The sequence below is a fragment of the Orcinus orca genome, chromosome 8, assembly GCF_937001465.1.
Source record: "Orcinus orca chromosome 8, mOrcOrc1.1, whole genome shotgun sequence".
Lineage (NCBI taxonomy): Eukaryota > Metazoa > Chordata > Mammalia > Artiodactyla > Delphinidae > Orcinus > Orcinus orca.
In genome coordinates, this window is record NC_064566.1 from 45,556,587 (window position 1) to 45,582,857 (window position 26,271).

The 26,271-nt window shown below is 36.9% G+C and overlaps 1 protein-coding gene and 1 pseudogene across 7 annotated transcripts in view; one reads left to right on the plus strand and one right to left on the minus strand.

Annotated features, from left to right (window-relative positions):
• Positions 1-26,271, plus strand: part of SBF2 (SET binding factor 2) — a 457,341-nt gene that overhangs the window by 247,666 nt on the left and 183,404 nt on the right. For 6 of the 7 annotated variants that reach the window (XM_049713585.1, XM_049713586.1, XM_033404541.2 and 3 more), the window contains 5 exons: positions 10,574-10,687; positions 13,757-13,834; positions 14,963-15,076; positions 15,610-15,738; positions 18,809-18,907. In XM_049713585.1, coding sequence (XP_049569542.1) covers positions 10,574-10,687; positions 13,757-13,834; positions 14,963-15,076; positions 15,610-15,738; positions 18,809-18,907 — 534 coding nt within the window. The remainder of the gene's footprint in view (positions 1-10,573; positions 10,688-13,756; positions 13,835-14,962; positions 15,077-15,609; positions 15,739-18,808; positions 18,908-26,271) is intronic. The other variant, XM_033404540.2, reaches the window with a different exon arrangement.
• On the minus strand, positions 8,704-10,438 carry LOC125965171 (solute carrier family 35 member E1-like; annotated as a pseudogene).

Here is a 26,271-nt window from a genome sequence, read left to right on the forward strand (position 1 = left end):
TCCCCACGTCCTCACATCCATTCTCTACGTCTGCATCTTTATTTCTGTCCTGGCCCTAGGTTCTTCAGAACCATTATTTATTTATTTATTTTTTTAGATTCCATATATATGTGTTAGCATACGGCATTTGTTTTTCTCTTTCTGACTTACTTCACTCTGTGTGACAAACTCTAGATCCATTCACCTCACTACCAATAACTCAATTTCGTTTCTTTTTATGGCTGAGTAGTATTCCATTGTATATATGTGCCACATCTGCTTTATCCATTCATCTATCATTGGACACTTAGGTTGCTTCCATGTCCTGGCTATTTTAAATAGAGCTGCAATGAACACTGTGGTACATGACTTTTTTTGAATTATAGTTTTCTCAGAGTATATGCCCAGGAGTGGGATTGCTGGGTCATATGGTAGTTCTGTTTTTAGTTTTATAAGGAACCTCCATACTGTTCTCCATAGTGGCTGTATCAATTTACATTCCCACCAGCAGTGCAAGAGGGTTCCCTTTTCTTCACACCCTCTCCACAATATACTGTTTGTAGATTTTTTGATGATGGCCATTCTGACTGGTGTGAGGTCATACCTCATTGTAGTTTTGATTTGCATTTCTCTAATGATTAGTGATGTTGAGCATTCTTTCATGTGTTTGTTGGCAATCTGTATATTTTCTTTGGGGAAATGTCTGTTTACGTCTTCTGCCCAGTTTTGGATTGGGTTGCTTGTTTTTTTGATATTGAGCTGCTTGTAAATTTTGGAGATTAATCCTTTGTCAGTTGCTTCATTTGCAAATATTTTCTCCCATTCTGAGGGTTGTCTTTTCGTCTTGTTTATGGTTTCCTTTGCTGTGCAAAAGCTTTTAAGTTTCATTAGGTCCCATTTGTTTATTTTGTTTTTATTTCCATTTCTCTAGGAGGTGGGTCAAAAAGGATCTTGCTGTGATTTATGTCAGAGTGTTCTCCTTATAGTTTTCTCTAAGAGTTTGATAGTGTCTGGCCTTACATTTAGGTCTTTAATCCACTTTGAGTTTATTTTTGTGTATGGTATTAGGGAGTGTTCTTATCTCATACTTTTACATGTACCTGTCCAGTTTTCCCAGCACCACTTATTGAAGAGGCTGTCTTTTCTGCATTGTATATCTTGCCTCCTTTATGAAAGATAAGGTGACCATATGTGCCTGGGTTTATCTCTGGGCTTTCTATCCTGTTCCATTGATCTATATTTCTGGTTTTGTGCCAGCACCATACTATCTTGATTACTGTAGCTTTGTAGTATAGTCTGAAGTCAGGGAGTCTGATTCCTCCAGCTCTGTTTTTCTTCCTCAAGATTGCTTTGGGTATTTGGGGTCTTTTGTGTTTGTATACAAATTGTGAAATTTTTTATTCTAGCTCTGTGAAAAATGCCATTGGTTGTTAGACAGGGATTGCATTGAATCTGTAGATTGCTTTGAGTAGTATAGTCATTTTCACAATGTTGATGCTTCCAACCCAAGAACATGGTATATCTCTCCATCTGTTGCTATCATCTTAATTTCTTTCATCAGTGTCTTATAGTTTTCTGCATACAGGTCTTTTGTCTCCTTAGGTAGGTTTATTCCTAGGTATTTTATTCTTTTTGTTGCAATGCTAAATGGGAGTGTTTCCTTAATTTCTCTTTCAGATTTTTCATCATTAGTGTATAGGAATGCAAGAGATTTCTGTGCATTAATTTTGTATCCTGCTACTTTACCAAATTCATTGATTGGCTCTAGTAGTTTTCTGGTGGCTTCTTTAGGATCCTCTATGTATAGTATCATGTCATCAGCAAACAGTGAGAGCTTTACTTTTTCTTTTCCAATTTGGATTCCTTTTATTTCTTTTACTTCTCTGATTGCTGTGGCTAAAACTTCCAAAACTACGTTGAATAGTAGTGGTGAGAGTGGACAACCTTGTTTTGTTCCTGATCTTAGAGGAAGTGGTTTCAGTTTTTCACCATTGAGAATGATGTTGGCTGTGGATTTGTCATATATGGCCTTTATTATGTTGAGGTCAGTTCCCTCTGTGCCTACTTTCTGGTGGGATTTTATCATAAATGAGTGTTGAATTTTGTCAGAAGCTTTTCCTGCATCTATTGAGATGATCATATGGTTTTTCTCCTTCAATTTGTTAATTTGGTTTATCACATTGATCGATTTGCATATATTGAAGAATCCTTGCATTCCTGGGATAAACCCCACTTGATGATGGTGTATGATCCTTTTAACGTGCTGTTGGATTCTGTTTGCTACTATTTTGTTGAGGATTTTTTCCATCTATGTTCATCAGTGATATTGGCCTGTAGTTTTCTTTCTTTGTGACATCTTTGTCTGGTTGTGGTATCAGGGTGACGGTGGCCCTGTAGAATGAGTTTGGGAGTGTTCCTGCCTCTGCTATATTTTGGAAGAGTTTGAGAAGGATAGGTGTTAACTCTTCTCTAAATGTTTGATAGAATTCGCCTGTGAAGCCATCTGGTTCTGGGCTTCTTTTTGTTGGAAAATTTTTAATCACAGTCTCAATTTCAGTGCTTGTGATTGGTCTGTTTATGTTTTCTATTTCTTCCTAGTTGAGCTTCGAAAGATTGTGCATTTCTAAGAATTTGTCCATTTCTTCCAGGTTGTCCATTTTATTGGCATATAATTGCTTATAGTAATCTCTCATGATCCTCTGTATTTCTGCAGTGTCAGTTGTTACTTCTCCTTTTTCATTTCTAGTTCTGTTGATTTGAGTCTTCCTTTTTTCTTGATGAGTCTGGCTAGTGGTTTATCAGTTTTGTTTATCTTCTCAAAGAAACAGCTTTTAGTTATATTGATCTTTGCGCTTTTTTTCTTCGTTTCTTTTTCATTTATTTCTGATCTGATCTGTATGATTTCTTTCCTTCTGCTAACTTTGGGTTTTGTTTGTTCTTCTTTCTCTAATTGCTTTAGGTGTAAGGTTAGGTTGTTTATTTGAAATTTTTCTTGTTTCTTGAGGTAGGATTGTATTGCTATAAACTCCCCTCTTAGATCTGCTTTTGCTTCATCACATAGGTTTTCGGTCATCGTGTTTTCATTGTCATTTGTTTCTAGATATTTTTTGATTTCCTCTTTGATTTCTTCAGTGATCTCTTGGTTATTTAGTAGTGTATTGTTTAGCCTCCATGTGTATGGTTTTTTTACAGTTTTTTTCCTGTAATTGATATCTCGTCTCATAGCGTTGTTGTCAGAAATGATATTTGATACGATTTCAGTTTTCTTAAATTTACCAAGGTTTGATTTGTGACCCAATATATGATCTATCCTGGAGAATGTTCCTTGAGCACTTGAGAAGAAAGTGTATTCTGTTGTTTCTGGATGGAATGTCCTATAAATATCAATTAAGTCCATCTTGTTTAATGTATCATTTAAAGCTTGTGTTTCCTTACTTATTTTCATTTTGGATAATCTGTCCTTTGGTGAAAGTGGGGTGTTAAAGTCCCTTACTATGATTGTGTTACTGTCAATTTCCCCTTTTATGGCTGTTAACATTTGCCTTATGTATTGAGGTGCTCCTGTGTTGGGTGCATAATATTTACAATTGTAGTATCTTCTTCTTGGTTTGATCCCTTGATCATTATGTAGTGTCCTTCTCTGCCTCTTGTAATAGTCTTTATTTTAAAGTCTATTTTGTCTGATATGAGAATTGCTATTCCAGCTTTCTTCTGATTTCCATTTGCATGGAATATCTTTTTCCATCCCCTCACTTTCAGTCTGTCTGTGTCCCTAGGTCTGAAGTGGGTCTCTTGTAGACAGCATATATATGGGTCTTGTTTTTGTATCCATTCAGCCAATCTGTGTCTCTTGGTTGGAGCATTTAATCCATTCACATTTAAGGTAATTATCGATATGTATGTTCCTATTACCATTTTCTTAATTGTCTTGGGTTTGTTATTGTAGGTCTTTTCCTTCTCTTGTGTTTCCTGCCTAGAGAAGTTCCTTTAGCATTTGGTGTAAAGCTGGTTTGGTGGTGCTGAATTCTCTTAGCTTTTGCTTGTCGGTAAAGGTTTGAATTTCTCCGTCAAATCTGAATGAGATCCTTGCTGGGTAGAGTAATCTTGGTTGTAGGTTTTTCCCTTTCATCACTTTAAATATGTCCTGCCACTCCCTCTGGCTTGCAGAGTTTTTCCTGAAAGATCAGCTGTTAAACCTTATGGGGATTCCCTTGTATGTTATTTGTTGTTTTTCCATTGCTGCTTTTAATATTTTTTCTTTACATTTAACTTTTGACAGTTTGATTAATATGTGCCTTGGCGTGTTTCTCCTTGGATTTATCCTGTATGGGACTCTCTGTGCTTCCTGGACTTGATTCTTCTGGCACCCCTGTAATTCGAACGTTGGTGCATTTAATGTTGTCCCAGAGGTCTCTGAGGCTGTCCTCAATTCTTTTCGTTCTTTTTTCTTTATTCTGCTCTGTGGTAGTCATTTCCACTGTTTTTATCTTCCAGGTCACTTATCCATTCTTCTGCCTCAGTTATTCTGTTATTGATTCCTTCTAGAGAATTTTTGATTTCATTTATTGTGTTGTTCATCATTTTTGCTCTTTAGTTCCTTGTTAAACGCTTCTTGTATTTTCTCCGTTCTATTTCCAAGATTTTGGATTATCTTTACTATCATTACTCTGAATTCTTTTTCAGGTAGACTGCCTATTTCCTCTTCATTTGTTTGGTCTGGTGGGTTTTTACCTTGCTCCTTCATCTGCTGTGTGTTTTTCTGTCTTCTCATTTTGCTTATCTTACTGTGTTTGGGGTCTCCTTTTTGCAGGCTGCAGGTTTGTAGTTCCCGTTGTTTTTGGTGTCTGCCGCCAGTGGCTAAGGTTCTTTCAGTGGGTGTGTAGGCTTCATGATGGAGGGGACTGGTGCCTGTGTTCTGGTGGATGAGGCCAGATCTTGTCTTTCTGGTGGGCAGGACCACATCCGCTGGTGTGTTTTGGGGTGTTTGTGACCTTATTATGATTTTAGGCAGCCTCTCTGCTAATGGGTGGGGTTGTGTTCCTGTCTTGCTAGTTGCTTGGCATAGTGGGTCCAGCACTGTAGCTTACTGGTTATTGAGTGGAGTTGGGTCTTAGCATTGAGATGGAGATCTCTGGGAGAGCTTTCACCATTTATATTACGTGGAGCCGGGAGGTCTCTGGTGGAGCAATGTCCTGAATTCGGCTCTCCCTCATCAGAGTCAGCGGCCTGACACCCAGCTGGAGCACCAAGACCCCGTCAGCCACGTGGCTCAGAAGGAAAGGGAGAAAAAAAGAAAGAAAGAAAAATAACAATAAAATGAAATAAAATAAAGGTTATTAAAATAAAAAATTATTTAAAAACATTAATAAGTAATAAAAAGAAGAAAAAAAAGAATGGAAGAAAGAAGAGAACAACCAAACCAAAAAACAAATCCACCAATGATAGCAAGTGCTAAAAACTATGCAAAAAGAAAGAAAATACGGAGAGACAGAACCATAGGCCAAATGGTAAAAGCAAAGCTCTACAGACAAAATCTCACAAAGACTCATACTCATACACACTCACAAAAAGAGAAAAAGGAAAAAAATATATATGTCTTTTGAGAAGTCTGAGGTCTTCTGCCAGCATTTAGCAGTTGTTCTGTAGGAGCTGTTCCACATGTATTTCTGATGTATTTGTGGGGAGGAACATGATCTCCACATCTTTTTCCTCCACCATCTTGAGGGTCTCCAGTATTCATCTTTAAATTGCCGGTTATTGTGGTCAGAGGTTTATCATATTTTTTTGAGTCCTGTAACATTTCAACTAATTACTATTTTCGGATCTGTTGCATTACTAGTAGAAAAGATTGGCTGGAAGAAAAGCATCATTCAAAAATCTAAATACATTAATTTTTCCTTATAGCAAGTACAGGAGACTTATAAAATGAATTCATTAATGTTTTAAAATTCCCCTCTTTTGGCATGTTAAGTTTTATCTTTCTGTAATCTTCATCCTATATATGAGAAAGGAAGATAAAATTATCCATTAATTTATACTTTTGTTATGAGTGCTTTAATTTATTCGTATTTCAAAATGAGGCCTGTGTTAATGCTGATTGGCTGATAACTAAAATACAAAAAGCATTTGCAAAAGAGTGAAGGGTTTTAGTGGAATACAAGTTCAGTATGAGCTCCACCATATTATTCTGTTCTCAGTGCCATATGAATAAAATACCAGAGAGAGAAAGTAATGCTCTGTATTCAGCCAGTTCTGAAATAACAGATTTATTTCTCTGTACTGCACTTTAAGAGGGACTGTAACAAAATAATGGGCTTCAGAGAAGGACCTCTAGGATGTCAAGAGTTTGGAAACTATTTTGTGAGGCCCTAAGGAAATTTTCTCAGGTAATAACCTAATGTTATTTGATAGCTAAAGATAAATATTTAAGTAGCTGTCATAGAAAAAAGGGTTAGAGACTGAAATAGAATCAGTGGGTATAGTGGATATGGAAACAACTTTCTCCTCAGTATAAGAGTTTTCAGCTAAATAGAGCTGCCCAATGATGAGACTGGGTTTCCTTATGTGAAGAGTGTACTCTCAGGTAGTGTAAGTAGAGTGCAAGGAACAGGTTGCGTGACACTTTTCAGGGGGTTTAAGAAAAATGCTTCACTGAAAGGTTGGGCTATATGACATCTGTGATTCACAAATCCTGAAAAGTTGTAATTCTAATTTTGTTTTAGTTTTAAATGCCAGCAAAGAGGTAAGCTCTGTAGGTAGTTTTACATAATTACAATTGTAATTAAGTCATAGGTGTTATGTAAACTGACAAAACACCATTCTACATTGCAGTTATAAACAGGACCCTTATTCATATATCAATCATTCTTTCTAACCTTATATATTGATATCTAGTTCCTATTTAACTTTGATATCACCATATAAAAATCTGTGTAAATCAGTAATCATTAAGTAAAACCTCATTAGTACTAATTAGAAACACACTCATCTGGTTTGTAAGTAATTTTTTCCCACTGAATATAAACTGTCTCTGGAAGTTAGACAAACCAAGTGCTGACAAAAGTAAATTTCTTAATTTTTTATTTAATAAATTAGAATTAATTTTAATCCTATTATCAACATAATAACTTCAACAATTTTGGCTAGTTTCTCTATTACATTTTTACATGTTATTTTATTTTATTTATTTTTTTGCTGTGCAAAATTATCCCCATTTATTGTGGTTCAACTGCAGACTCTACTGCCTCTGGTGAAGGCACACAGCACGTTCTTTTCATAAATAACACCCTTCAGGACGGCCCCTTCCTGTTTTACACAGAATTGTCTTAGAACTTGGGGCCAAAGTAATTAAAAAGCAAGCCAGTGAAAAACAGGGACTCCTGAGGCCAGTGGTACTAAACTCACAGGCCAGAAGGGGGGACGCTGTGACCTCTCCAGGAGCTGTCCATTCATAAGCTGACAAGATGTAACCTCTAAATACAAAATTCCATTTATCAAAAACAAATAGTAGTCAAGCTCTAGCTACAGTAGGTACTTCCTCTTGGAACAGAGAACTGTCTTACATACCAGAAGGTAAAGGGCGACCCAAAATCCCATCTGCTGGTCAAGCCAAGTGCCTGTTCAAGAGGCTGGGGACAGGGCTGAAGTAAGAAGGCAGCCATCAGCGAAGACCCCACCAGCCAAGCAAGTGGTCCCCTCCGAGGGCACAGTCTCTTGTGATGCCAGGTGTCCCAACCTGGACCTCAGCACATGGGTTACCCACTGGGGTCACATAATCTTCCTAATGATGTGATTCTACCAAAACCCACATATTTTTCTTGACCAGACTCTGATTTGGCAAACTAAGTCCTAGGTTGGTGCTTGCCCCTTCACAGGGACATGATTCAGATCCTCATGTAAACACCACAAGAACAGCTAATGGAATCAGAGTGCTGAGCTCTCATTTATGACACAAACTATTGAGATGACATTCTTGATTCATGTCACTTTCAGAGATTGTGGTCACTAAAAGAGCGCTTCAAAACACTTCATTCCTTCCTACTAAATGCAGAAATGTGCTGAGATAGGCATCACCAGCAACTTTTCTTGTTTTTAAATGCTTAAAAACAAAAGGGTTTTCCAACCATAAGCCAGTCCTCATGCATCCTGCATCCCCTAAGGGGGACTGAGGCATAACACAGACAACTACAAAATATGCCCTAGAAAAATGCAAGATCCTCATAAAACCAACATCTCCCCACCAAACATCCCACTAAGTCAGCACAGAAGCGGTGAAGGCTCATCAGAAAACACAAAATGAGTATTAGAGAAATAGAGCTTGAAACACTGAACATGATTTCCCCATGATCCTTCTCGTAGCCCTGCGTCCTCTCCTCCTTGCTGCTCCAAAAGGAGGGATGCCCTACTCCGGCAAGGGAAGAAGGAGCCCAGGAGACAGCGGCCATCCTTCCCTCTGGATCCGGGCACATGCCAAGTCTGACTTATGGGTCAGAGAATTAGGTTCTAAGAATTCAATGCTAATTGCAGTAATTTTGCACTGGGGAACGTTTACCAGAATTGCACACAGCCATGGGGCTGACCAGAAAGCTGAGTCCATCTTTGTGGCTGGAGATGTTTTCAATAACCCTCACACTCCTCTGCTCCACTCCTGCACCAGTCCTGTGCCTACCTGAGCAGTGGAATTAAAGCAGTGGAACCAATCCCCCCCTCAGCTGGGTTATACTTTCACTGGTTGTCAGAAGTTTCTGGTACTTCTGGGGGGTGGAGAGGAGGACTGGCAGAACACCCTGCCCTGCTTGCTAGACTCTGCATGTCATAATGGTACAACATGTATGAGTTTGGGTAGCTCTGCCGGCTGTACTAGAAGTGATCTGTCAAGATGTTGTTGTGGCCGTACTGATAGTCCCTGTGCTGGGGGAAGAGGATGCTGTTGTGGGGCTTCTCTAGGGGGCTCCGATGATGCTCCTTACTGCTCAGGTCCCCCATCGTGACAGGGAGGGCTTCCGGGCTTGCTGATTCGTATCTTACTTGGTCTTATTGCACAGAAAGACCCCCAGGATGGCCGTCATCATGCCCAGGACGTTGGTGCTGGTGACCGGGTTTCGCAGCATGATCAGGGGCACCGTGATGACCATGATTCTCTTGGTGGCATTGGCAACCGAGTAGCTCAGAGGGCTGATGGAGTTGAGGATGCTGAAGGCAATGACGTTCTGGGCAAAGTTACAGAAGCTGCTGACAGCCAGGAGCAGAAGCATCCAAGGCCACTGGGACACATAGGTCAGGTCGCTGCTGACCAGGAAAGCTCAGAGGTCCACCAAGGACCCACGTGGGGATTATGTAAAAGACAACATGGCAGCCCAAGCTGCTCAGCAGCTGGAGATGGTGGATCCTTGACTCTCGTAATACCTTTTTGGAGAAAATATTCTGAAGCGAGAAGCACAGTGTGGCAGCAAGGGCGCTGACAAGCCCCCACATGTCGAAGGACAACTTGGTGACTGTGGCCAGCAGGACGCCACTGATGATGGGGATGAGTGACAGGTACACCTTGGTGCTGTTTCTCCATGATGATCCAGGACAGGAGGACCACCGAGATGGGCATGGTGGCCTTGACAGTGTACGCGTAGAACATGGGCACCTTCCAGGTGCTGACGTGCGCGGACACAGACACGAAGTACTTGCCGAAGGCAAGCGGCAGCATGTAACGCCGTTAGAAACGCGGCGGCCACAGGCAGATGGGCTGCTGATGCGGTTGGGGCCCAGGGCACAAGAAAAGTGGCGCCAGGGGCACACGCCAGGCATGGAGCAGAGGCTGGAGACCCGTGCACAGCGCCAGGATGTGGCACAGCGACAGGGTTACGGGGAATGGGAAGGCGCTCTGGGTCACCTTGTTGACCACGCTGTCGCCCGCACTCAGCGCTTAACGCAGCAGGCCGAGCGCCGCCACCGGCGCCCTTGCGCACCCCGCCACCCCGACCCCGCGGCTCCCAGGCCCCCTGCGCCCCCTACCTGTTATTTTAAAACAGACTTTGTAAAATGCTAAAAATCAGCTTCTTTCTTAACTACCTAAACAGTACCATTTTGATGTATACTAATTGCTTTGCTTGTTAACTCTTATAATGATTACTGTGTTATTTAGGATATGGCTTAACTCCTGTAATAAAGCATGCAAAATACAATGGCTAAAACAAAATGGAATTTTATTTAGCGCTTATGCAGCAGTTTGTAGATAGAAGTGTTCCATTATGTCAGACCAGTTTGCTCCATGAACGCATTCAAGGTCCAAACTTCTTTGCTTCTTGTTCCTCCACTAGAATCCACTCAGGCATTGTCATCCTCTGAATGTTCAGGGTTGGGTTACTGCCAGTTCATAGTTTCAGCTATGGGAAGGGGAAAGAGACCATAGGAGGGCCTTACATCCCCTCTGTTTTGAGTACCTGGGAGTGTGCACATCACTTTTCATGTTCCATTGGCAGAAACTTAGTCACACACCATACCTAATTTCAGAGGAAGCTGGAAGATATATATATAGCTGGGAAGCCAATCTAGACATACATTTTATTAATTACAGATTAATTTTTTTTTTTGTCTTCTTCAGTTAGATGTAATCATAGCTGATTTGGATGGAGGCACTATTAAAATTCCTGAATGTATTCACCTCTCTTCCCTTCCGGAACCACTTCTACATCAGACTCAAGCAGCTCTTTCTTTGGTATGATATATTTTTTATAGTAATTTTCTCTTGATTTAAATCTAAACTAAGATAATTGGATATCATTTATTGACAGTGTAATTACTTAAAAAAGATATCTTCTTAAAACATGAATATATTCTCATATAGTAGTTAGAATAAGATTATTTATTAGATATTATCTAAAGAATATACTTTGAATCCTAACTGAATATTTGTTCTACATTGAGTTTTTCACTCAGCATACTTATTTAGTAGTTACTCTATACTGAATACGGTGCTAGGTATTGGAAACACACCTGTGAAAACAAGACCAGACTATGCCTTGAAATCCCTGAATCTCCTAACATTCCTCATTAGAAGCTAGCACCTGTTCCTTTTCCTTCGCCTTCTTTATTGACATCTCATTTCTCTTTGGTAGGTGTGCTTCTTGCAAAACAATGTGATAGCAACCGGTCAGTGTTTCCAAGTTACTACAAAAAAGATGTAACCTAGTGATAGATTAAATGTCCAGCATTCTATGCAGTGAAGTTTTAAGAAATATTGTGACTTGGGTGTTTCTCATTGAAACAAATTTAATTCTTTTGTCAACCTTTGTTTATTTTTAAAAGTACAGTATTTTATTTTACTGACAACATTTTAGGTGCCCATTTATCCATCATCAGAAATTTGAAACTTAGAAATTCTGCATTCCCTTTCAAGCCATTACTAGAACTAAGACCTTCATATTCTTCTTGAATAGTATTCCAGTCTGAACTGTTTAAAATCTTTTTTTTTTTTCCCCTTAAACAGGAACTTAGGAACTCAGAAGTCTAGGATTACCAGGAGGGATTTATTCTCAGAATTGTTAGTCCTTATGTTGTTATAGTGGATTCTGTGGAATGGGAACATTTAGAGAAGACTGACTTTTCCTAATATAATTTGTAATCTGGGATACAAGGTGTGATAGAGTAAAAAGCAACTAGTTTAGGACTTAGGAGAACTAAATTCCAGTCTACATCCTGCCACTTGATATTTTGAGCAAATCACATTACATCTCTAGGCCTCTGTTTCCTAGTCTTTATCAATAGGATGAATATTTTATACAAAGGATGACAAATGACTGTTTCCCAGAGTGAAGTATCGAGATGATTTGGGGTGGTATGTGGCAACTTTTTTAATTTTAATAATTATGTATTATAATGTTTATTAAAAATAGCATACAAAACCTGTGACTTCACAGATGGTATCATCTAAGAAAATACTAGATTTAAAGAGATAAGATAATTTAAAGACATTTTAAAGAAAAATATTAGGTAAATAATTGCATCAGTCGTATATGGATATAGCAAAAGCTGAGAAGGTAGTATTTGAGTGATTGAAAAAAGTTTTATGTTTCTAGAAAATTAAATAAGTTTTAAAATCTTATGTATGATTACTTAATGATATTTTTAATTATGCAGGAATTAGGTACCAAAATTAACAAAGATTAAGATTTTAGTTCTTAAATCAGTGGCTCTTGGTAGAGGTTCTGCTGCACACTGGTAAACCTTAACCTACAACACCTGTGCCACCAAGTTTAATCAATGAGTAAAATTCATTTCTGATAAAACTGAGTATGCCTACTTATGTAGTTTTCAAGCACTGTTGTGGATTATGTACTACAGTGTACATGAGAGCATAGTATACTGGCAAAATAGGACCAAAAAGAAATCACATTTGATGGACTGTGTGGGAGATTTGACACACAAGTAAATGAGCTTCATTTGGTCAGTAAATAATTGTAATCAAATGGTTACACAGTACTCCAACTGTATAATAATCATGGATAATTTATAGACATGAAGATGTTATTGTACTGTAGTAATGATTTGGTGATTGGATTGTAAATATTATTGATATTTTGGTGTCGTGTATAAGTGTTGTTTTGAGCCTTTTGGTCTATTGTAAGTATGTTACGAAACGCTGAGTATTTGAAAATGATTCTGCAAAGACAAAAATTTGCTACATAATGATACAAAGTTATTTTTTTCTTTTAAGTCCTGCATGGACCTTTCTTTCCCACCTGCTCCCCAACCTGCTTTCCTTCAAAGCCTAACACAAATGTTAGTTACCTTCTTTTTTAACTTTCCCTAGGTTGAATTAATTATACTTTATATTCATATATTACTATTTTATATATTTGTAATACGTGTCACATTGTGTTATACTGTTACCCCTCTGGACTTTGAGGTTCATAAATTTATTTCCTTTCTCCTCAGTATTTTAATTAATTAACTAATTAATTTTTAACTACACTAAGAAACATAAAAACAAATGCTTAAGATTTTCAACTGTATAGACAAATAACTCTGCCCTAGACCATTCTGTTTCCAGAAGTGACTACTGTTTTACAGTTTAGTGTGTATTTCAGAACTTTACATTTTCATTTATATATATATATATATCAGTGCATGTACATATATAGATTTAGGATTTATTTTGTTTTATATTCAAATAAATGAAATCACACTATGTGTGTTTTTCTAGAACATGGGTTTTTTAAAATTGTTTATTTATTTTTGACTGCATTGGGTCTTCGTTGCTGCCTGCTGGCTTTCTCTAGTTGCAGCAAGCGGGGGCTACTATTTGTTGCGGTGCGCGGGCTTCTCATTGCAGTGGCTTCTCTTGTTGTGGAGCGCAGGCTCTAGGCGCGCAGCCTTCAGTAGTTGTGGCGCGCAGGCTCAGTAGTTGTGGCTCACAGGCTCTAGAGTGCAGGCTCAGTAGTTGTGGCACATGGGCTTAGTTGCTCTGCAGCATGTGGGATCTTCCCGGACCAGGGCTCAAACCTGTGTCCCCTGCATTTACATGCGGATTCTTAACCACTGGACCACCAGGGAAGTCCCTAGAACATGTTTTTTTTTTTTTTTTTTCATGTTTTTTAATTAAATATTTTTTCTTGCTTTTCACATAGTACCTACAGAGCTGCCTCAGCTAACTCATTGTATTCCATGGAGGGAATATATTGTAATTCATGTACTGACACTTTTTCATCTTAATGCCCCAGGTAGATCAAATAATAGATTTTATTGATATTACAATCTTTTATGTAACAAAGCTTCTTTGCTTTAGATTCTACACCCAGATTTGGAAGTAGCAGATCATGCTTTTCCCCCTCCACGAACAGCTTTATCTCACTCAAAAATGCTGGTAAGAAGTTTAATATTTAAATTTGATGTTTTTAAAAAGAGTTGCTTTTCTTTGTATGTTTTTCAAAGAAGCTGAGTATAGTGAGAGTTAGATGGACAGCCTAGTAAAGGTGTGCCAAATTAGAAATTAGGAGAATTGTCACTGACTGACCTTGTGACCTGCTCAAGGAGAAGCCTCAGGCAGTACACTGACTGGGAGGGGGAGTAAGCTAAGACTGTTGCTCTGAGGAGGCATGAGTAAGTATGGGACAAAAAATCAGAACATAGATTAGAGCCTGAAAAACTGTGTCAAGCATCAAATCAAAAGGGTCAGGCAAGGATAAAAAAGGGAAGCTTACAAAAAATGGAAACAGAGATTGTTGGTTACAGGAGAGAATTAAGTTTAAGGAGTGAGTGGATGAATGTAGCTCCAAATGGAAGCCATAAAAGAGTGAATATATAACAGAGACCCTTTTTTAATTTTGATCATTGCATTTCTTAGAGATGAGCTTTGTGGTCAGTAAGGAACATTATAGAGCTGCACACCTTTGACAAATTATGAAGCATTTTTAACTGTTTCTTCGTCAATTAAATAAGAGGTTGACTAAATAAATCTGTAAGTTTCCTTAGAGTTCTAAAACTATGATTTTTTAAAAATCTGAATTATCAAAACAGATTTTTGTCATACCTTATTAATATAAGAATAGATTTTTATAAATTGGATAAACTTCGGAACAGTTTCATAAGCCTTTAAGATACAGTCTTGAGTGTTTTCTTTTGTATTTGTGACTGTAATTCATTTGATGGATATAAAAATCAAATGACTTGGGAAATATGCCCTTCTCTAACATGGTGAAAGGGGAGACCCTGTGATTTATGGTTTTTTCTGAGAGGAAAATTGGATGTACTAGAAGCAAGTTTTGTTTGGTTCAGCTTTTAAAAGAACTATTTAATGGCCTCTACTCTCCAACAGTGGGACAGACTAGATGTCCATCACTTAATGCTGCCACAAATGAGTCTTCTGTGTAGGAAACACAGACAGATTTATTAAATAATCTCTCAGGTTCTTTCCAACTTTTCGACTTTGTGATTTTTCGTTTGTTTTTTTAAGCAATTTAATTATCTAACATGTTTCTTCTTATATTTTCAGGATAAAGAAGTGCGTGCAGTTTTTCTTAGATTATTTGCACAGCTTTTCCAAGGATATAGATCATGCTTACAACTCATAAGAATTCATGCAGAACCAGTAATACATTTTCACAAGGTAAGGTATAATACCATATTGTATGTATCCAAAATGTAGACTCTAATTTACTAAAACAGCTTGGTTGTCTTTTTCTAGCCATGTATTTTGACCTTAATTTATCAAATGTGATTATTTAAAATTTCTGCTTTTTGTGGTTAGGTGATAATATTTTTCTTCTTTTCTATATTTTTATTGGAACGTAGTTGATTTACAGTGTTGTGTTAGTGTCAGGTGTACGATAATCTTTAATAGTACTGTGGAGCTGACATATTTTCCTTTATAGTATGGTAACTTTAAGTTGATTTTTCTTTTAAAATTGAGGTTATTTCTGATTTCCCCTCATGCTTTACAGACAGATTCATTTTTATTCTTTTCAATACATGTAGTATTTCAGGTGTCAAAACCCTTTTAGAGAGGAATGTATTTTTTAACAACACATTTATGCATGAAGACATTTATTCAGGCTTTGATCTTTCTATTATATTTATGTTTTGATCATTCATCCATTAATAAGTGATAACTTATTCATTTCACATTTTCTTTCTTTACAGACAGCTTTCTTGGGACAGCGTGGTTTGATTGAGAATGATTTCCTCACAAAAGTTCTCAATGGAATGGCATTTGCAGGTTTTGTTTCAGAAAGAGGTCCTCCCTATAGATCCTGTGATCTTTTTGATGAGGTATAGTTCTTATCAAATGAATGCATTATTTACACACAAAATTAGACTAGTAGATAAAAGTAGAGAAGTAGTGTTTTAAACATTTAATCAAAATAAAAACTTTATTATTATGCATATCAGATCTTGATGTTTATAATGTGGATTAGAAAAATTAGAAAAAAATATAATTATTGGATGTCTCAGAAATACATAAAAATCTTGAACAACTGAATTTTTTTTTTTTTTTGGCCCCGCTGTGCAGCTTGCAGGATCTTAGTTCTCTGACCAGGGATGGAACCTGTATCCCCAGCAGTGGAAGCGTGGAGTCCTAACCACTGGACTACCAGGGAATTCCCTTGAACAACTGAATTTTAAATATTTGATTAAAATCTTTTTGAAAAATTGACAGTGATTGTATAGATAGAACATATCAGTTTTATAGAGAGAAAGATCTAAGTTCAATGTATAAATAGTTTATTTCAGACTGCAGTTACATTTAATCTATCAGTGTCTTAGAGCCATAGTTTAGCTAAGCCATTCTTTTTTTTTTTTTAACTGTTATCTTTATTTTAATCAAAGCTTGGAAAATAAAGTAGGGAAGACACAATTTCAGTTCCTCGGTAAAAGATAGAACCACAAATAAGGGTATTTTTTTAAGTACTAATCCTTGGAAAATATAGCAGATTTCAAGTAAGAATTAGCACCTTCTTTGCATTTAGGTAAGCCATTCTTACTAATCAATAATCAGCATTTGTCTAGCTCCCTTAGGAGATACTAAGTATATTTAAGACAGATTTAGTCTCTATCTTCAAGGAATTGGCCATATAAAGGAAAAGTTAGGGCAGATGCAACTCACAATAAGGATCCTATTTTTTGCTAGTTGTGAATTTTCTTATTGTAATGCATCTTTCCATTTATCATTTAACTATGTTCATAGCAGCCCATTCTGGTGGATAGAACAATGACTCTTACTCCCATTTCAATTTCTGGAAGAACATTATATTGGAACCAATAAATGTAAATGTTAAATGTAAAAGTTCTTAGAAGTCTATAAAAGAAAAACACTCCTGGCACCCAAGGTAGTGAAGAATAGTAATAGTGATCATATTATGCTTCTGGTGGTCTTATTTTATATAGAGAAGTTAGGAATCAAGGTTTTAAAGATGCTTGGTTCAGAGAAGGGTCTTTTATTCTCTGTAAAGATAGTTAAGTAAGGTAAGAATGAAAGAAAAGGCATATGTTTTAGTTCTGAGTATGGAGATCTGCACCAAATGCTTTACTTAATAATAACACAAAGCATGTGAAGATCTAGGAGAGATTGCCCTGAGGTGGACAATTTTTTCTGATCACTGTTGATCTCTGATTCTCTAATATGATTGATCATTGATTATCTAATACTAACATATACCAGCCTTTAGATCTTGAACTAAGTAATTGATACATTATGTTTTATGTGGATGAATTAGGTGCTCCCCAGGGTCCTTTCTAGCGCCTATGCTTTATTAGTCTCTGAAGCATTCTAAATAGTAACATTGGTTTATGTACCCTTTGCTTTCTATCCAAATTCCTTTAGTAGCTCTCTCTAGCATCTTCATCACAACTAATAACCCAGATTGATTACTTCCAGAAAACTTGCTTGCCGGCTTGCCACAGCCTCTGACTGTATTTGTAACTGCTTCCCTTGTCTGAAGTGCTCTCTTTCTCCTTTTCAGTCCATTTTCGATACTCTTCTCATATCTCACCACCTCCTCCAGACTTCCCAGAGTAGAGGACTCTGAGAGCCACTAGTCTGCATTAGCCTTTATTTTATGTCTCTAACTTTATATGGCAACTTGTCTTTTATTATGTTCATTTATATACTTAAGGGATAGATAGATAGATAGATAGATAGATAGATGGATGGATGGATAGATTGATTCTTCAGTTTGGAAACAATGATAAGGCAAGGACTCTGTGTGAGATTCCTATTGGGTCTCCCCTTAGTGTTCATCCAGTTCTGTGTTCTGTCTACAGTGATGATTTTTGATGTCTTATTGATGATGTTACTTGAAAACCAGTTATTTGTATGTTTACTTCAGTCAAGGGCTTAAAAAAAATGGGACACCAGACCTAAGTAATTTCTTCTTCTACCCTCTTTGGCCATTTAACTGGTTTGCAGGGGAATGTGCTTTTAGGAAAATTACACTTGCTTCTGGGAAAGGGATCCTTGTTTTCATTTAGCCAAGGGCAGCCTACCACACACAAGGCTTATGGAGCTTGGAGTGACAGCTTGCACTGTGTGTTGTCTTGTCCCCACACTCCCATCAAATAGACCTGCTAGAAGGAAAGAAACGTTTGACTTTCTTTGGCAATCCTTCTGAATCCTGGCCTAGAAGAGGTGGAGTCATAGTTTTATATGTCTGCTCCAGTGAATCTATTAGTTCCTTGCATGAGAATTCCTACATTATACCCTTAAAAAAAAATCCATCTGTTTACCTCCTCCCTATACCTCATTTTTTCCTGTCAGTACTCTTTGCTCTACTTCAAGTGTACACACTAGCACAGTTCTCCCAGTAAGTTAGTTGGTTAGGAAATGGATCAGAGTTTATAAAATTTGAGAACTAGAAGGAACCTAAATGTCATCTTGTTCTTCCATCTTATTTTAGAGATGAAGAAACTGAAGCTCAGGAGTTTTAGTGACTTGTTTCAAATCATGCTGTTAGCATGCTAGGACTAGAGTGACCCAACTTGAACATTTGGTTCATATTTTGTGAGTTAGGGAAATGTTTGAAGACTTTCTGACCATCTGAAATTCTCTGAGAGAATTCTCTGAGTGAGGCCTGGAGAATGAGAGAAGAATCTGAGTTCCAGAAATGACTTTTTCCAAGACCCTAAATCAGCAGAGAGAGACCACCAGAACATGCAAGGGCTTGACTGACTCTGTAACTGTAAAATAGAGGCAAAACACAGTAAAAATCTAAAACAATTTGTTTTAATAATAGTATACATTTTGGATGCTTTCTGGTTTGCAAATTGTGTGAAATTTTCACACAGTTTTCTATATTCAGCATATTTGGGAGTTGATGTTTTACCATTTGATTCTTTTTCCAAGTTGGTAGCTTTTGAAGTAGAGCGAATTAAAGTTGAAGAAAATAACCCAGTGAAGATGATAAAGCATGTCAGAGAACTTGCTGAGCAACTATTCAAAAATGTAAGTAAGTGTATTTATTTAGACAGCCATTAATTTTAAAAGTACTAATAAAGTATTTTGTTTGAAAAATTAAAAAGCTTTGTATTCCTAGTGATTATCTCTTTTGTTCTGATTTAAAACCTTTGGGACTATGAGTTACAAGATATTACAGTTGGTACTGGGCATCAAAATAGACCTCACTTTTCAAAGTGATTTTCCTGTCAATTGCTCTATTACAAAAACATATTAGTCACAATTTTCCAGTTTGTCATTTGCCTTCATTGTGATTTTCATTTAGGTCTCTGTCTTCTTAAGAGTGTATTGAACATTTTTGAGATGTAAAGATTAGACTCATTGGAAACCAGAACTGCGTCAGACAGAATTGACCAATTTACTCTGCTCTAGCTTTGTACAGTGATTGTCCACTGTATCAGGAAAAACTTTGAGTTGTATTGTTTTGAACATATAGGGAGTGAAAAGCGAAAGAAAGAAAGAAAGAAAACTGTCAGGTGACTACAGAAACTCAAGGGTGAAAATATTCCCTGAGAGAAGAAATACAATAAGTTAAAAAGACTGGAATGTGGTAAAATATGCATTTGGATACCAGGAAAGAAGAAAACCTAAGATGCACACAGAAAAGTGGATTGTGGCTAATGATATCTCCTGCGTGTGAAGCTTTTCAGAGTTGAATCTTTTTACTAAGTAAAGGGAAGTAAGTGGGAAGTATGGTTTTCCAGGGGAAAGTTGAGGGAAGATGCATTTTAAAGGAAATACAGTTAAGAAAGATTTTGGGTCAGTATACTGGTATTGTATAACTTCATTATTTGAATAGGTGGACCTTTTTGGATGTTGGATCATTAGTCAGTGCTTTGTCACATCCATTCGAAATCTGAGAACCAATTGGATAAAAACATGAATACTAAACTGTGTTTCTTTGTTTCATATTATTCAGTTATTTATGAATTTTATTCCTGAAGTTATTTTAAAATTTATCCCTTGGACTGATATCCTAAATTCCACATTTATAACTGTGTCCAATATAATAAATCTGTTTCTTGATTAGTATGCTGAAACTTAAAAAAGAATTCTGTCAGAAGGAAAACTTGTGTTCTGTGCTGGTCTTTGCCATTTATTGTCAATATGATGGCTGTATAGAACTAACGTGTAGCGTGATCACATGAGAAAATTCTGCTGACGTATTGTAATAATAATAAATATTGAGTGTTTAGCACAACGTGCCAGGCATGGAATTAAGCACTTTACATACATCATCTCTAATCCTTATAACGATGTAAAATAGGTGTCATTATCCCCATTTTACTGGGAATAATCGGCTCAGGATCATATGGTTACTAAGTGATTGAATCCAGATTTTAAATTCAGGAATGTTCCTCTGTCCAGTTGCTAAGACAATCTTCTTTCACTCCATTAGGCTGGCTCATCTCCAATTGGAAAAATAGTGGTACTTCCAAAGGCTGACTTTATACTTTTTTCTTTATAAAGCTCTTTAATGTATTTTCTCATTTGACTTGAAAATGGCCCTGTGAGGTAGATAGGGCAGGTGTTGATATGTGAGGAAATTGAAGATTAGAAAGGTTTTTTCCTGGCCTACTAGGAGTGATTTATTTATGGATTTCAAAGAATAGCAAAACGTCAAATGGGAATCAGTGTTTGAGACTCTGGGACTGATCCCTTTAATAACTGAATATCTATTTCTTGCATTTTTACAAGACTGTTCCAGAACTGCAAAATTGTATAGCCAGTAAGTGACCAGAGCTGGGGTTGTGACCCAGGTTTGTCTCTGTCACAGGACAGAATATGCAGTGTATGTAAGGGAGTGTGCCAAGCCATTGTGATGCAAAAACAAAGTAACTGAAATATAATGATAGCTTAAATGTAATCTGTAACTTAAATTTAATGATACGTAGCTTACACTAAGCCAAAACAAAACTGAAAACTGCAATAAAATAAATATCTAGTAATTATATGTTCTTAAGGGTGATTGTAAAACACAAACAGCCCCCATCCTATAGAATAGCACTTTTAAAGTGATCATCGTGAGGGATGTATTACTAGGTAAGATATGGAAATCGCCCTTCAAATGTACTCTGCATTTCTTGAGCCCTTGCTGGGCTTTTTCCCTTCCACAGTCTAATTCTGTTCCATTTAAGTTAATCAAATTTGTTCATTCAGTATGTATATTACGTACCTACTAGTTCCAGGCATTTTCTAGGTACCTGATTCCACTAATATCCTTGAGAAGGGGCTACACATACATGATGAATGAGTAATGAGTATTTGAGAATATTCCAGTGGATTATCATCAGACTTTATGAGATTCCTTCCAGTTCTGTGATTCTAAATCCATGATGGTCCTAAAGTAAATACAAAGTTTTTTCTGAAGTAAATACAAAGTTTTATCTGAAGTAGATACAAAGTTAAAAACAGACATGATGGTAAAGTTACTTTCTTGGGTTGTACAGGAAGTTGAGGGGAGGGAGGAAGGATGGTCTCAATGCAAGGAAAATAATCCAGATGGTTCTATTTTTAACTAGTCTTTTTTTTTTTTTTTATCACATTTCTAAAATTCCCTTTTGGTAAGCAAAAACCAACCATATAATTTGACTGTTTCCTTATTATTGGGTTAGAATTGAGACCTGGTGATTCCATTCAGATGTTTGTAAATACTTTATTGCACTGAAGTCTGGTATGTGTATCTAGCCTCTCTCTTTCACTTCCCTTTGAAGTACCTCAAAAACAAACGTTAACTGTCCAGTTTCTTATCATCATTCCCTTATAGTGCTTTTCAGTGAGTAGGGATGAATTGTAGGAATGTGAGTAGACCTGAGTAGGATGAATTGCAACGGGGTTTAGCTGCTCTTTTAACTTTCTGAAGCTTCCTAAATAATTAAGAAAAGGGTTTGGTGAGTTTGGTGGAGAAGGGAAAGGGAAGGTGGAATGAAGACGAAGGAAAGGAATAAATCCATTAGAGACAAATGTGTATGTGTTGGCAAAGTTATACCATGAAGATTTTTATTGGCCATACATTGGTACAGCTTTTCTTTCCATGCCGGGTTGATAATACTGTGTCTGCCTACTTTGGCTATCAGAATTCTTGATGTCTACATGACAGCACATGTAGCTACTCACCTGCTCTTTCTCTGTGATTCTTGGTATACACTTATAAAAGACAACTAGCTGAATGCAAAATGAGAATATTAGGATAGGTCAGATCAAGAGCTTTATAAACGTCTGTTCCAAGGCAGCAAGAAATCAATTGGACATGTGTTTTACTGTTTTACATAGTGCAGTTTTTCTAATTTGTTTTTCATCTGCGGTAGTACATAAACATTTGCTAGACTGTGTAATTTGTTTTCTTAAAAATTAAAGGAAAAATGAGAGGACTTGGACTTTCTTATAAAATAATATGAGATTTCTGTTTGTGCCTAATAAGTATTTCATTGCCCAATGTTGAAACAAATAAGTCTGAAAACTAATGAGAGAACAAAGCCCAAATGCAGGAGTAGCCATTCTAAATCACATAAGATCTGTTCCCTTTACATTTCTGCAGAAAGTTAATTTCACTCCCAGGCACATTCAGTCTACACTGATGATATTTGTACTCTTTGCCAACTGTGAATAAAGGGGTTTGTTTTTGTTGTTATAGGAAGGAAGTAAAATATTACAGTCATCTTTCATCTTAAAAAGTCAAAACATAAACAACTTACTTAGATTGTTAGGATGAAATGAGGCCCCCACCCCAAAGCGTAAAAATCAGATTCCTTCCTCCACCCTGTCTGGTTTGCTTGTCTATTTTCAGTCGGGTTTACCGTGGTGTAATCTACAGGTAGTAAGATTTACCCTTCTTAACGTGCGGTTTGATGGGTTTTGGTAAACGAATGAGTTTTGCGGCCACCGCCACCACACTGAGGGCGTAGAGCATTTCTGTCGCCCCAAGTTTCTTCTTAATGCTCCCTTAGAGTCACATCGCTCTGCCACTTCAGACTCTTGGCACCTGATCTGTTTTCTGTCTCTGTAGTTTTTGCTTTTTCCATAATGTCATGACATAGTTTTTCGAGTCTGGTTTCTTTCTCTTAGAATAATGCATTTCAGACTCATCCATGCCACTGCATGTATGTCATTCCTGTTTATTGTTGAGCAGTACTCCATTGTATGGTTATACCAGAGTTTTATTTATCTGTTGAGCAAATGAAGGACAGTATTGGCAATTATGAGTAAAACCACCCTAAACATTTGCACAGGTTTTTGTGTGAACTTGAATATTTTTGCTCCTGAGTTAATATTTAGGAGTAGGATGCTGGAAAAATGGTAACAAAATGTTATCTCTGTAAGAAACTGCCAGACTGTTTCCTTAAGTCTATACCATTTTTGCATTCCTGCCAGCAATATTTGAGTGTTCTGTTTGCTTTGTGTCTTCACCAACAGTTGGTATCCTCAGTTGTTTTTTTGTTTTGCTTTGTTTTTAGCCATTTTAATAGGTGTGTGGTTTTATCCTTTTATGGCTTTAATTTGCATGCCAGCGGGTGAGTGAGAGTATTAGGTCTCCTAGCTAGTCACTTTGTGCTTTCTTGGTACTTGTAAAAAGACTTGTCTTAGACCATGAAGCCTCCGTCTAGAGTCATGAATTAGAGCAGTTGTTCTAACAGGGGCAAACTCTGTACCCCCAGAAATTTGTCAGCGTCTGAAGACATTTTTTGGCTGTCCCAACTAGAAAGGGTATACTAGTAGCATCTAGTAAGTAGAGGCCAGGGATGCTTCTAAACATCTTACAGTATACAAGACACCCACTTTTCCCTGCCCCCCACCACCAAACAAAGAATTATCTAGCCCAAAATGTCAATAGTGTCAAGGTTAAGAAACCCTGAATTAGGGCAACCAGCACCTTACATATTGAAGTCATATACCAAATTTCTTTGTATTAAGGATGAGACATTAATTCTATTAGGTGATCATTGAAAGACCTGTGAGGATGGAAAATTGAGAGTGTTTCTTTCCATCAAACATGTTCACAGCCAGGCAACTCTAAAAAGTCCAGTTACATTTTTTCAGTGTTTAACGATTTAGTCCAATTGATAGTATTGGTTTCGGCTGTATTTAAAAGGATTTTTAAGAATTTGTGTAACACAGGTCTAGGTATGATTGGTGCACATTAAATAATTATTAAATACCTAAATTAATATGGGAAACTTGGTAAACCCTGACAAGGTCACATTGATTTGTCATTCATTGCTGAGACCAATGTGTTGGAAGAAATTTTTTTTCCCAGTGTGCCTACTTTGAATTTCCAGTAGGGTTTGGGGCTTTTTGTTTTGTCTTGCTTTGCTTTGCTTTTATTTGAAGTGCTTTCTCAGCCTTGTTTTTTGTAAGCCCTAAGCATATTCTCATTTAGCTTGCCAAAAAAAAAGAGAGAGAGAAAAGAAAAATCCATGTTTCCAGACCAGATGGTGTGTGTGTCATTTTTTCAAGTCTGAGAAAATCATTATACCTCCCATTGCTATAGTATACTCTAAAAGCAGGATTACAGAACCCACTTCTTGAAAATCATTATCCAACTTTAAAATTCCCTCTAAATGATAGTGCATTTTGCCAGCTTTCTTGTTGCTTTGGACAGAATTATGTTCACCATAAGTATGTAGTTGTCTAGGTCCTTGGTTATTACTTTCTATTTGCACTTCTCTAAAATCAAAGATGAATATTTGGCTGCTTTTTTGTTCTGTTGGAAAATAATGCATTTCCTTATTTCAACACGGAGATTCAACAATGAAATTGGGCTGCGGTTTTTAATGAGCTCAGTAATCTTCAAGGGATTGATCTAAACGCATTTGGAGTTACAAATTATAGCATGTTTCCAAGAACATGCAGAGTTCAACGAGCCTTAAAATGTCTCATTTCTGCTATCTTCTCAGAAGTCATTATGTGACTAAGGTGGGTGTGAGGTGGTGAGTGTGGTCCTTTATATTTACCATACTGCCCGCTAGAGGGCAGCAGCGTACAAATACGGCCGCCAGAAAACCAAATAGTACTAGATCTTGGAGCATGAGCCTCTTTTGAATTTTCTAAACACAGCTGAATATATTATCATTTAGTAACTTTAGCCCATAATCTGAATTTTTATGAAGACTATCTGTACAGCTAAAGGATAGCCTCAGCTTTGAACTTTGTTTTAAAATCATTTTTTAGAATGCTTATTATTCTGAATTGTATATGGATTTGGTTTACAATATTTCAAATTGCTTATGAGAAAAAAAATACTATTAGTGACAAATAGCTATATCTTTTCTTTAATAAGTGATTTTTATTTAAACCCTCATTGAGTACTATTATTGTTGTCATTGTTGTTAAAATATAAGTAACTGGTGATATGATGGGAACCCTGGGAAAAAGAGGTGGTTTTAGTTTCAGAGGCATGGTGTCATGCCATAGAATATGCAGTGACTAAACATTTTTCAAATGAATATACTCTAAACTTTCAGAAAAGAGCTTTCAGATTTATTCTGGGGAAGTGTGTGTGTGTGTGTGTGTGTGTGTGTGTGTGTGTGTGTGTTGTAAAGCTTTCCTATAACAACTTGTTCCACCCTCACAAGAACCTTGTGAAGTAGGTATTATATTATTATCTTCCTTACAGATGAGGAAACTAAAACCCAAGTGGTAAGAGAATTGATACTGCACCGGGTCACGCTACTAGTGAGTGGCTAAGCTAGGATTTGACCCAGGCTGTCTGATATCAGAGACCATGAGCTAAAATTACTTTGTTGTATTACCTTCTCTCATTGAATGGTCTAACTTTTCCTTCTGAATTATAGTGTTTCCTGTCTCTATCACATTTTCACATATAGTCCTGCTTCTGGGCTTCTCTATTCCATTAGCCCTTTAACCCTTCAGTGATGCCAGTTACTATACTGTATTAATTATTAAAGGTTTGCATAAATTTTGATATCTGGAAAGTTTGACTTCTCTATTTACTCTTCTTCAGAATTGCCTTGACTGTTTTTGGATCTTTGATCTTCCTTACAAAGGTTAGGATGAATCCATAACATTACAGAATTTTGATTAGAAGCAATCAATATGTGTATCTTTATTTTTCTAAACCACCTTAAGTCATTTTTGGAGCAAGAGAGAAGAATACATAGTAAGAGAGAGAGAAAATATACTAGAAAAGATACTGGCACCACTAAGAAGATTTCTACTTTTATTTTTCCATTTTTTCAAATTTGTTTTAATGAATATTATTTATATCGTAGGAAGTATATTTAAAGTTTTTATTTTATTATAAAGAAAATAAGTATAGATAGAAATGGAAGTAGTGAAGAATGTACTTTAAATGATTCAAACTCAAAATCCACATGAATTACCTCCCCCTCCTG